This window comes from Acyrthosiphon pisum, chromosome A1 (assembly GCF_005508785.2).
Source record: "Acyrthosiphon pisum isolate AL4f chromosome A1, pea_aphid_22Mar2018_4r6ur, whole genome shotgun sequence".
Classification (NCBI taxonomy): domain Eukaryota; kingdom Metazoa; phylum Arthropoda; class Insecta; order Hemiptera; family Aphididae; genus Acyrthosiphon; species Acyrthosiphon pisum.
In genome coordinates, this window is record NC_042494.1 from 78,983,329 (window position 1) to 78,996,142 (window position 12,814).

At 26.6% G+C, this 12,814-nt stretch overlaps 2 protein-coding genes and 1 long non-coding RNA gene across 4 annotated transcripts in view; all 3 read right to left on the reverse strand.

Annotated features, from left to right (window-relative positions):
* Positions 1–910: 910 nt before the first annotated feature.
* Positions 911–12,814, reverse strand: part of LOC100575195 — a 21,981-nt gene continuing 10,077 nt past the window's right edge. Inside the window, exons 15-30 of one of the 2 annotated variants that reach the window (XM_016803546.2) lie at positions 10,211–10,368; positions 10,017–10,126; positions 9,824–9,950; positions 8,142–8,344; positions 7,910–8,067; positions 7,713–7,806; positions 7,554–7,644; positions 7,341–7,473; positions 6,640–6,809; positions 6,375–6,569; positions 3,632–3,852; positions 3,359–3,563; positions 2,994–3,076; positions 1,525–1,659; positions 1,317–1,437; positions 911–1,243 (exon numbers count right to left, since the gene is read on the reverse strand). In XM_016803546.2, coding sequence (XP_016659035.1) covers positions 1,011–1,243; positions 1,317–1,437; positions 1,525–1,659; positions 2,994–3,076; positions 3,359–3,563; positions 3,632–3,852; positions 6,375–6,569; positions 6,640–6,809; positions 7,341–7,473; positions 7,554–7,644; positions 7,713–7,806; positions 7,910–8,067; positions 8,142–8,344; positions 9,824–9,950; positions 10,017–10,126; positions 10,211–10,368 — 2,437 coding nt within the window. In that variant the 3' untranslated portion in view covers positions 911–1,010. Of the gene's footprint in view, positions 1,244–1,316; positions 1,438–1,524; positions 1,660–2,882; positions 3,077–3,358; positions 3,564–3,631; positions 3,853–6,374; positions 6,570–6,639; positions 6,810–7,340; positions 7,474–7,553; positions 7,645–7,712; positions 7,807–7,909; positions 8,068–8,141; positions 8,345–9,823; positions 9,951–10,016; positions 10,127–10,210; positions 10,369–12,814 lie in introns of both variants that reach the window. The other variant, XM_008183721.3, reaches the window with a different exon arrangement.
* On the reverse strand, positions 2,088–2,876 carry LOC115033763. The gene is made up of 2 exons (XR_003839074.1): positions 2,282–2,876; positions 2,088–2,177 (listed from the first exon to the last, which is right to left on the reverse strand). It is a non-coding gene; the product is annotated as an uncharacterized LOC115033763 (long non-coding RNA).
* On the reverse strand, positions 10,868–12,429 carry LOC100159954 (enoyl-CoA hydratase, mitochondrial). The gene has a single exon (XM_003243745.3). It carries the CDS (start codon positions 12,051–12,053, stop codon positions 11,175–11,177), a length of 879 nt encoding a protein of 292 aa, XP_003243793.1. The 5' UTR covers positions 12,054–12,429; the 3' UTR covers positions 10,868–11,174.

Consider the following 12,814-nt stretch of genomic DNA (forward strand, 5'->3'; position numbering starts at 1 on the left):
TGCTAGTCAACAATAAACAGGCGCAGTAGGCAAGGGTTTACAAAATGCACGTGTAAAACATGGTGCCATGCGCCAAAGCACAAAATATTTGTTTGTTAAAAACAGAGTATTGTGTAACTTTCATTTTCATTCTAGCTTAAGAGGACGTTACACCGACATTTGTTGTCTCCTTCTTACAAGTGCGTAACATAGATAATTGTACGCTCAGTATTTTAAGATGTACAAACAATTTACAATTTTAAAATACTCATAACTGCAGGCTTGAAAATTAAAATATAATGAAAATCCAATAAGATTGCTTAGATAATAATCTTACCTTTAAGTTTTATAAGAGGTAAATTCCCTCTAATTTTTAAACTAACAGAGCTAAACGTGTTTTGCTGAGCGTACAATTTGGCATTTGCTATGTTACACGCTCATAACTTGTAAAACGGAGACAGCAGTGGCGGTTCTAGTGTATGGGCAGGGTGGGCAGCTGCCCATACCAACATTTCTGTTGCCCCTTATATTATAAAATACCTACTTAAATAGTAAATACCTTGGTAATAGGTACCTATATGTAATTACTGAATTAGAAATATTACCGGCAATATATTGTGTTATATATTTATGCATATTTTGGTGTAATCAATTCAGTAAAATGACATGACACCAGTGAACTTTTTTCGTATGATATATAACTGTAGGCTGTAATAATTTTTTATTTAGCTAAAAATATATGCAAGTAAGAAGGCACGTTATAACACATAAACATGACAACCATAATGAAGCATACTATTATTATACTAATGTAAAATAAATTATAAAAAATTAATATTTTTATTGATAATTCTTAAAAAAAAAACACTTAAATAATATATTTTTAAATGAACATAAAATAACTTAATGGTAGGTTATACTAAATACATAAATTATTATTTTAACTTAATGAATCAATTTGATTTGCAAACATTTAGAACTTTTTGTCTTGCATGGTAATATTTTCATAAAAAAAATGTTTGACGTCCAGTTTAGCTTTTTAGAACTTTATATGTACAGTTCAAAATGCTTTTTGTTTCATCACTACATATTACTAAATCAGATAATTTTTCAAAATATCTATCTATACCCCAATGACATAGTTGAAGACGAGCTTTTTGGTTGTTGCATGCAATTGACCATATGGCTAAGCTAATATCTTTATAATTTTGGTCTGTAGGGTTTCCAGTTTCTAATAAGGTTTTAACCCCGTCTAGAAACACATCTAGATATGACATATAAAATGTTTATTTAGATTAATGAATTTCATATTCTAAATTGTAATTATAGTGTATTACCTGACGACAAAATAACTGCACGGTTTTGTCCATTAAAACACAAGTTTCTCAATATGGCTAAAGAATCATTTACATAATTTGATTTTAAGAGATCTACTAAAGTATCCAAAACATTTTCAACCTATGAAAAAAATAAATATATATTCACACATAATAAAAGAAAACAAGAAATATATTATATAGTACACCTAAAAACCATGTTTTTTACTTTTAAAAGGTGTATTTGTCCCTCGTTGTAACTTGTTAAAACCAGTAAAAATTTTAAATATTGTTGTTCAATCTTAATTGGACATTTTTTGTCTTTAAGATTAAGAGCCAACACGATGCTTGACAATAGTTTACTCTAAAAAAAGTTATATATATATATATATATATATGTTACCGGAAATGTTGACATTTAGGAAATGATGACAATTCCTAGTAAATGTTGACAATTCCTAAAATCCGAAGGAAATGATATCATCGCCTAGTATATGTTATCATTTCCTAACGATAGTAGGCAAAGATGGCACATTTTTTAAATTTAATCTGACTTATTTAAATAATATTTTTTTCAAACATAATTATTAATTAATCTACTATCACCTTAATAAATAATCAATTAATAAACAAGTATTTTTTTTAACATTTTAATTTATGTAATTTAAAATTTTTTTATGATTTGCATACGTAGTTATTCATTTTTATTTTCACAAGGCAAACTTCCATGACATTTAGAATTACAAATTCTAGATGCCGATTTGCAAGCACACCTGTTCGTCTTGCATTTTGTCTTACATTGACATCGGGTATATCCTTGTGCCCCTGAAATACTATTTACAGTAGCTGCCTCCCGAAGTGATAACGGATTTTCTGCTTGACCTGCCGATTTTAAAACAGTACTTAGATCCAATAAATTTGCTTTGCAAGGATTTATTTCTGATCTTGTGTAATTGAACAACTTTGACAATTGACACCAAACTTACTATTTTATGCCAGGGACACACATGCTTGTTTAAAATCGGTTATCGCAATCGACATAAACCCGTGTTTGATATAATTTCATGTCTCCACACAGATATATAAAATAATTTTATAAGTTTATTTTATATACCCGTGTGTCTCCGTTTCTCATTTAATTTGAGTTCGACAGCATTATTAGTTCGATAGTGTCTTCTATATAGAGTGTAAATGACTATAATATATAGTTTTATTTAATTAATTTATAATAATTATAATTTGTATCGAAACAATATTTATCAATTTTTACAGTAAAATATACATTTTTAATATTATTTAAAAAAAAAAATAAATTAATAAATATCATTTTATGCATTTTTTTTGATATATTTTTAGATCATCAAATTCCGGGCCCTAGTGATAACATTGCCTAATAAACTACGGAAATGATGACAATTCCTAGACGGTGATAACATTGCCTTCCGCTTTTAGGAATTGTCAACATTTACTAGGAATTGTCGTAATTTCCTAAATTGGCAACATTTCCGGTAACATATACATTATATTTTAAAAAAATTAATAAAATGTGTATTATTATTAGCATATTAATAAACATAAAAATAATACTTTTGTAATTGTTACACGACATTCTTGAGCTTGGCAACAGTTTAAAACTAACAGCAGCGTAATATTCAAAATATCTTCGTTTAAATTAAAATTAGTAGATAAAGTAATTACTTCATGAAATAATGAAAATGAAGTACATTTTGTTTTTGGTTCCATTCCAAGTGTACTGCTAGTCATTGTCATTGCACTGCATGCTATAATGTAGGTTTATACATTATATTATAAGTTATAATTTATATTTGTATATACATATTATTTTATATTAGAAAAAAAACTATTACATTCCTGAAATTCAAATTAGTTTCCAACTATTGTCAAATATGAAATGTGAAAACTATATAATTCTATTATTTCTATATATTTTTTTAAGTAATTCTGTTACTTGATAATGTTCTAATGAATTTTGACAAATTTATTGACGTGTAAATAATTAATAAAAACTTTTAATATGAATCATAGCACATAGAATTATTTACCAGAAGGACATGCAGATGTAAGTGATACAAGCATTTGTAGTGTACACATTAAAATATCTGATTTAGGGTTGGCAACAACAATAGGCCAAAGTTTATGAACTAAATCTGGTAATTCAGCGGAAGCATCTTCTCTAGCGTCATTACATCCATGAAATAAATTGCAACAAAATTTCACAATTTCCAAATACTCATTTTGTAATATTTTCTAAAATATTTATACATATTATATTCATTGATTCATGCTAACACAATTATTGATTAATATATACATACTGATTTTTGATTTGATTGTTTAGTAACTTGTAGCTGCATAATTTTCAATTTAGAAATGATGAAATGTAATATGTCATTGTCATGCTTCGCTGTTTCATATGTGATTGGGTGCTCAATAAATATGTTCGATAATGCAGTTAATAACATTTTTCGTTTTAATTTATGATTCCACTCCAAGAGCAATGTATGAATTAAAATGTTACAAACACGATGAGCAAACTCTAAATAAAATTTAAAAAAACATTTAGGTATTTTTTAGAATTTTTTATTTAAATATTCAATACAGTTATTTTTTTAGATTCTGAGCGAAGCAAAAGAATATATATATTTTACAATGATGTGTGTGTTTTTTTTTCGTTTCCGTCTGTCAGCAATATTTGGGTAGTAAAAATGCTCTGACTCACCTAACCTTGAAAAAATGGATTTTATTTTTTTGGAGTAACTTAATAATTATAACTGTACCCTTGAAATCTTCACCAAATATTAATTTTATATTTTCCATAAATGGTAATATTTAAGAAATATATTGACTCTTTTTGGGCCAGTTAAAGACTTGAGAAATTTTTTGAATATTTTAAATTTTTTAAAATTATTCTTGAAAAAACTTTTTTATTAAATAAAATGTAGTGCTTGAAAATGAGGTTCCTCATACATTTAATTAATGGAAGTTCAAAAATATTGAAGATATATAGGCTTATTTATTAGATTCTGAGCGTAGCGAGGAAGCTATTGTTTTTACAATGGTGTTTATTTTTATTTTTATTTTTTTTATTTTTATTTTTATTTTTTTTTATTTTTATATCCTGTATACAAAATTTCTTTCAGAAGGAGTGTTTCGATTTCAACATATAGTACCTTATCTTTTAGCAAATTGGATCAAGGTGGTACTTTAGAGAGGTCATTTTTCGAATTTCTCAATAGTTATTTAATACCACAGGAAAAACCACCGGAAAATTAGGAAGAAATGCTAAAAATGGGATTTTAATTTCTAACGCTTTGTTTATCACCATAGAAACGAATAAAAAATTATAATATTTAAATATTAATTCAACTTACATGATAAAATAAATAATAACAAAATATAAAATATCCAGACTGACAAACCGTCTCCGCTCAGAATCGTTTTTCTTATACAATGATATTTTATCATTGAATCAGTGGCGTCGAAGGGGGGCAGAAGGGGCAATTGACCCCTCGGATGAAATCTAAGGGGGCAATACTTTTGCCCTCCTACCACATTAAAATTGAAGGGTAAAATACAATTGTATTATTATTATTATTTTATATTTATTTATATATTGACATATTGTTACTTTTGAATACAACTTCAGATATATAGTAAATATATTTCTTTTAAAACTTATTTATTATATTTATTTAGATACTGTTATTTTTACTTTAGACATAAAGTAAATATGTTTCATGTTTTTTTTCAATATATAAATGTATAAATTCAATCATTAAATTTATAAATTTATATATTGGTAAACTTTTAAATAAAAAAAATATATATACATAGATATACTACATAAATCAATGTTAAAAGAATAAAATATTAAGAAAGGTTTTCTGTTATCAATTACAAATAAATATATTATAATAGTTGTTACGTTTTTTTTTAGGTTTTGCCCCCCCCCCCCCTCATGAAAAATAGTTCCTGCGCCACTGCATTGAATTCAAGTCTAATACAACCATTATACAATGACCCACTTGTAATCTACTTTACAGCAGAGCGACATCCACTTCCCTGCTTTTTTTTATATACATTTAAAACATAGACATAAGTTTTAATTTAGACATAAGTTAATAAAAAAAAATACAGACACAATAATTAAATAATAATAAAAATAATAATAATTATTATATTAAGTTAGTGAGCATAAATAAGTCTTGATAATTAAGTAGGTGTAGTTAGAGTAAATATAAGTGAACAATTCATAATATTATTACATCAGACTATTAGAGAAATAATAGGTAAAATATATTTTAATCAAACCATTAACCTTAATACATATTTCCTTAATGATTAAGGGATTCCTTAGGTATATTGTTTGTTTTTTTTAACTTCAAGAGTTCAATATAGTAGTTTTAGGCTATAATTATGGGAAAAAAATCATGTAGAATGTTGATATTTAATTCTGCAATGCAGTACCTAAAAGTAACTAATGCGAATACGATTACTCAAACCAGTAGACAGTTAAGGATATTTACAATAAATTACCGAATACATACAAATGATGTAATTATGCCGAGAAGTATATACTCAGACTCTATTTAAAATAAGAATAGACCGCATGGCAACTAAGCTTGGTGCTGCCAGACTACCTGGTGGCTAATTTGTTAATTATTCATTAATAGTAAATATTTGTGGAGGCAGCCGTAGTGAGAACGGATGTGCGAACAACGATGTGTTTACTGTTTTCGCCTGCCGCCTAGTCTGTTGTTATTCTGAATAGAGTATAGTTTAATAACATGAGTAGTAACTATTGTTTTATAATATGATGTTGTTTATTTTGGAAAACTTGATTATAAAAGTGCTCCAAAATTTTTAAATTATGTTATTTGTGGAATCATTTTACTTTTGGCTAAAACAAGTAAATTTATATTATTATAATTTGTAAAATAATACAACAATAATTGCTTTTAAATTGAATTTAATGAGAAATTCAATTTTTTTTTAAACAACAACATACCCGAGTAATTCCAAGATTAAATATAGGCATACAATGAATTATTTACTTACTTTTAGATAGTTGTGGACAAACTAAAGAAACTAGATTTAATGCTTCAATACATAAATCTTTATTTTCGGAAGTTACACTAGTTAATAATGCAGTTATCAAATTATTTGTTATAACAAATGTTTTATAATTTGTATACTGTATAACTATTGTTGTCAGTCTAAATAATGATCTCCAAACCATTGTTGTACAATAATCTAAAATACAATATTAATATTAAAATTTGTCAATTAACTAGATAAATTATTATAAAAATGTTCTATTTACCCAAATTAATATTAATCCTTTCATAGATAACATTTAAAGAATTTAATACATTTTCAAAATTATAATTGCTAACAGGTATAAATAGTGTAAGAACGGAACATATGCGACCACACATCTCCATGACATTAGGGTTTTCAATACTCATAGGAGTCAAATATTTTTTTAAGCACCTGTGATAAATAAGTATGATTAATAAACAATTAAAAATATACACATTTATTTTTGTTATGATGCATAATCACAAACATCTAATAATAAAGGAAGGAGAAACGTTTACATTACAAAGTTCAATAATTTTATTTTAAAGATGATTTTGGGAATTATGGAAATAGTTTTATAATATAAAATAAAACATATGGATTGATGAGGACAGGTAACCTGTCTGATTATAGTTGACAATTGATAAATAGGTCCTATTAAATTAGAAATGTATGAGAAATTGAGTTTCTAATATGAAAATGTATGATGGAAATAGATTAAATACAGAAAAAATAAACCATTAAGATTTGAAAACCAAAAATATCTATTGCTTCAATATAATAAATAATAATTAAATAATGAAAGACATGGGGTATAATAACTATTTATAAAAAAATAAAATATGTAATTGAGGTGAATTGCAATAAACACATTCTATGTTATATACAAGAGTTAAACAAATATCAAATATTTAGCAGCTTAATACTATACAAAATACATACATGAAAAGTGCTTGTAAAAATTGACTATGTTGATCGAGTTCATATAAATTTACTTCTGTCAATGTAAACATATTGAAAAACATGCAGCATATATTGGACACAAGTTTTGGAGATGTCATAAAGTTTTTTTTTTCTGTACAGCAACAACATTTGTTTTTTATTAATAATTATATTTATTTTAAATTTATAATAACATTTGAATATTTTACCCACCAGGTTTGGTATAGTCGTAGTATGAACACAAATTAATAATTTGAACAAAAGCATCAAAATCCAATTTAATAATGCATTGGTGGCATAAACTCTGAAAGAAATAAAATAATATTATTTCAAACAAATTTATTGTTGATTTGATCAAGCAATAAACATTACTTTAAACTTAGGGAAGCAAAATAGATTTGAACAAAATAAAGCTGCTTGCTCGGCAACAACACAATTTTCCAAGCAACTTGATTCACAAAAATAACTAGAAAATAAATTTGAATTGTTATGTAAACTATAATAAGCAAGTATATAATTATAATTATATTATAATTTTATTAAATAAGGTAAAATAACTAAACATGTACTTTAATGCAAGATGAATTAAATTATGTGACACTGGAATATCAATGACTGCCAAGCCAGCTGAAAATTGAAAGACTAGAGCGCGTACTAATAAATCAGTACTATGTATCATTGACCATGTCCATGTTTCCCAGTCGTACATAGACCATACTTCAGAAATCTATAAGTAGAACAATATTTTAATAATATGCATTAAACTTGAGAATACAACAATAAATTGTAAAATTATTTTACATTTGGTACTAAAATTGTATGGTGAAGGATGTGGTTTAGGACAATTAAATAACTTCGCTGCAAACTTTTTTCATCCAAGTTATTCATCAGTATTGTTTTTAATGAAATAAATTGAGATAAATATATTTTTACAAAGTCTTTATCTATATTTTTTGGATTTTCCGTTAATAAAGTAAGACACTTCATATTAATTTGTAATAAAACTGAAAAATAATATGTATACTATTAGTATTATGCAAACAAATAATAATTCTTGAGTAGGTACTAGGTACTATTTAACGTTATATGTACTTCAATTACTTATTGTTTTCATAACCACAAATATCAATAAAAAAATGTATTGTTTTTATCAAATATTTGAGATTAATGTTGAACAATTTTAGTTATAACAAATATTACACATTATTTTAAAGATAATCTTAATTTAGTTCATAAAAAAAAAATACCGGCAAGAGATAAATGAGAAGAAAAATATTAAAAATAAATTACATTTCAGTGTTCTATATTATAATTAAGTCTATATATTTTAAATATACATTGGGAGATTCACAATAGTATGCTCATTCAGGTTTTTCCTTTAAGTATGCATTTTCACGTTTGAATATTTTTGAATATGTACTTTATGATCATACTTCCAATAATATTTAGATTTTAATACCTTTTAGGGATGTTTTCAGGTGATATATACACAATTTTGTCCACTTGTTTTTACTGTAAATTGTTAAGCAAATGATTTTTATGATAGTTTTGATTGATAAAAACCAAAATCTGAATGAGTAGTTTCTAAGTTATTAAACTTTATTTACACAAAGACATAGGCGTAATTTGGATTAAATTTATGGGGGTGCTAAATTTATGTCGACTAAAGTGATTAGTGGAGGACTTTGCCCCCCCCCCCCCCATACCATCTTCATTGATACACCTTCATTTTGTACATCTATGCATTAATCTTAATATAAACAATTATCTAACACGATACATTATGGTCTATATTATTTTTCTGATATTATTATTACTATGTAAATGATAAGGCTTTAGAAATAATTGTATTCAAATTCCTATGGCATAATATTATAGTTAATAAAAATTTGATGATGTTATCAAAAATTTGGTGGTGATAATATGAATTTTGCAAGTGATTTTGTTATTAAAACACCCCCAAAATGGGCCTATGCACAATGATAATATAGCCCACAATAATAACCTTAAGAAGAATTTTAAGGCAATGATTATTTTAAAATTAAAGCAATTTCTTTTATCAATTAATATTTTTTTTAATTGATAAAATTATCTAAGTAAAATGTGCACTAGACTAGAAGACTAAATACTAGATTTTTATATTTTATGTAAAGCTTGAATAATTAAACATAAAATAAAAATGTTAAAAAATCCACTTTAGAATTTTTTGCTTTCTACTTCACAATTTACAGCAAAAAGGTTGTGAAAAAATAATTTTTATCATGATAGGACACTTAAATGGTATAAAAATCCAAATACTTGAAAATATCTTAAATAAGTGTTACCACAATAATATACTTAAAATTAAAAAATCAAAATTTAAACAAATTCAGAATTAATGTATAAAGAGGGGATGAGCATTCTGAGTAAATTGCACTGTGTATTTAGATTTAAGCGGATTTGTGATATTAACATATAAGATACAGTTCTAAATATTTATATACCAATTTCTTTTTTTGAAGATGCCAATCGATCAAATAATAGTTTTGTTAAGCTTAAAGTTGAAAAATGACTATAGTTTTTTAAGCAAAGCCAATATACTTCATAAAGTTCAATACAAAATTGATTACACTAGAAAATAAAAAATATTATAATTAATTTGAAAAACTATGCATATTATGTATATTAATTACAAACCAATTGTTTTGATTTCTCGTCTTTTTTAAAATCATCCGCCAAATTATGATGCATAGATTCAGATTTTGTTAATATTTCAGCTACCCAATTTAATTTTTTCATTAATACTCCTATAAATATTATACATTAAAAAAATAAAAATTTTTATAATAATTAAGGTTATTTATCTTATCTAATATTATAAACATACATACTTTTTGTCAATGCAAAATGTAATAGTTTTAAAACAACGATTAATGTTTGTAAATCAGTTAAAAAAATTGGAGGCAATATCAAAAACTTTTTTAATGCATTTTCAAATAGTTCTTCATCTACTTCAAATTGCTCAATGTATACACTTATTTCTAAATATCTGGGAAAATAGTAATATTGTACATTAGTTAAACTAACATAGTATTTAGACTTTAGAGCATGTTCTTGAATTATTATAAGAATGATATGAAAATGTGAGTTAAATTTTAATACAGTCAACCATAAGGAATGAACAGTTGTTTTTATTTGAGCACTTAAGAATTTTGAGTTGTATAAAATCAAAAAAATAATACTAATATCTTTCTACTAATATCGATTTTAGTCAAATTTAAATAATACAATTTTTGTGTTATGAAATATTCATATTTCAAAATAATTACTTTTATTGGTTTTATAAATTTAAATTTCAAAACAACTTCTTCGTGAGTAGGGTACAACCACAGACTGTATGAAAATATATTATTATATTATTTTATACTCTGTTCCAAATAAGAAGCCACGAGCAAACCTGTTGTTGTTACCTAAATCCAGTGGAGCTAGGCTATAATTTCCTCCCCATTGACTGTACTGTCCACAGATTCATAAAAAAATAAAAAGTGTAAATAAAAGACATGTTGTGTTTTTTTTATGAGACTTAGTCCCCCTTCCCATACAAAATTTCTGGTTACGCCACTGCCTAAATTTTTTGTTTACTTATTAAGAACAGGGTATATTATAAATATGAACTTTATCTCATAATAACATCCACAGTTTTGTTTTTCTTTAAGTTTAGTAGTAATAGTTTGATGTAAAAATTTCACAAAGATAATAAATATATTTTGTATAAAAAATTAACAATATGTATATTAAAATTTAAATGTAAAAAATAATAGTATAGAACACTATACAATGAAATTACATTTTATATTAATTATTAGAAAAGTTTGGTTTTCTTTTTTCAATGAATGCGGTCATTCCTTCCTTCCGGTCATCGGTTGCAAAAGTTCCATAGAATGACTTCTTCTCAAATTGTAAACCTTGGCTTAAACTTGATTCATATGCATAATTTACAGATTCTTTACATAATGCAACAATTAAAGGTGAATGTTCACTTATTTTTTCAGCTAATTTAATAGCCTCATCAACTAACTTTTCTGGTGGGAACACCTTACTAACTAATCCTCTAGATAAAGCTTCTTGAGCAGAAATCTGGTTTCCAGATAAACATACTTCCATTGCAAAGCTTTTACCGCAAGAACGTATCATACGCTGAGTACCACCGGCTCCGGGAATTGTACCAATCACAATCTCAGGTTGGCCAAATTTAGCTTTTTCTCCAGCATAGATTATGTCACACATCATCGCTAATTCACATCCACCACCTAGAGCGAAACCATTTACAGCAGCAATAACTGGTTTCTTGCATTTACTCAGATTGTCCCATTGTTTGAGTAGACCAATTTTTAGGTTAGTAGAATAAGTCTTGTCAAGCATTTCTTTGATATCAGCACCAGCCGCAAATGCACGTTCACTACCAGTAACAACAATAGCTCCAATTGAATCATCGGCATCATAAGCAGATACGGCTTCGGTCAGTTCTGTGACCAAACCATCACATAAAGCATTCAAAGCTTTAGGCCTATTAAGTTTTACCAGGCCAACATTTTGTTTCTCACCAACTTTTTCAGTAATTATGTACTCCAAGTTACATGTGGACAGCTTCATTGAAGTTACGGGTGTTGCAATTTTCGATAATGAAAAAACTAACTTTGATTTACACACTGACGATCTCAAAAAAATTGCCATTTTGAAGAATTTTATTTAATAATACCTTCGTTGTAAGATTTTTTATTAGATCGAGAGAAATTTTAATATTTCTAGAAACAATCACTTCTTAGGTCTTATAACCTCAACGAACTGCACGTAAAAAAATGAATATAATCTATAAAGTCAATGATTAATATTATCTTTCAAAGTCAAACGTTGAACTGTAGAGAGAGAGAGTGACTGACTAAAGTACAGACTACGACTCGGGACTTTGGACTGTACTTAAAACAATAAAACTTAATATAGCTTATGTACTATACAGTAATACCTGCCACCAGGTATTGTGAGTTATGTGCTACATAAATACAACAAGGTTAGGTTGTATAACATTATCTATGGCTATATACTTCTATTACCGAATACCGGTTTGACTATAAATTGTAATCACTAATCATCAGGTTATAGACACTTGGCTCGTTCGGCCCCGATGTCGCCACTGAGCATGCGCAACTCCACTGCACATGCGCAAAACATAACCGCAATTATGTCACCATGTCCCGCGCTATCTTTTTAATTTCTAACGAGCCAACAAATTCATCGGGGCCGAACGGGTTGACAAAATCGGTTTCGAGCATAGATCTATTAACTATAAAAAAAAGGTTATAGTTATTAGGTCTATGGTTTCAAGCGCAGTCGCGCAGATTACGCATGATAATATACGCATAGCTCTATCCAGTATGTATTTTCCAAGCGTCTATCTTTTATTTTTTTTATTAATTTACCCGCGGCAACTTGTTTTT

Coding starts and splice junctions, on each gene's coding strand:
- LOC100159954 (XM_003243745.3), bottom strand. CDS start 12,053: ATGGCAATTTTTTTGAGATCGTCAGTGTGTAAATCAAAGTTAGTTTTT.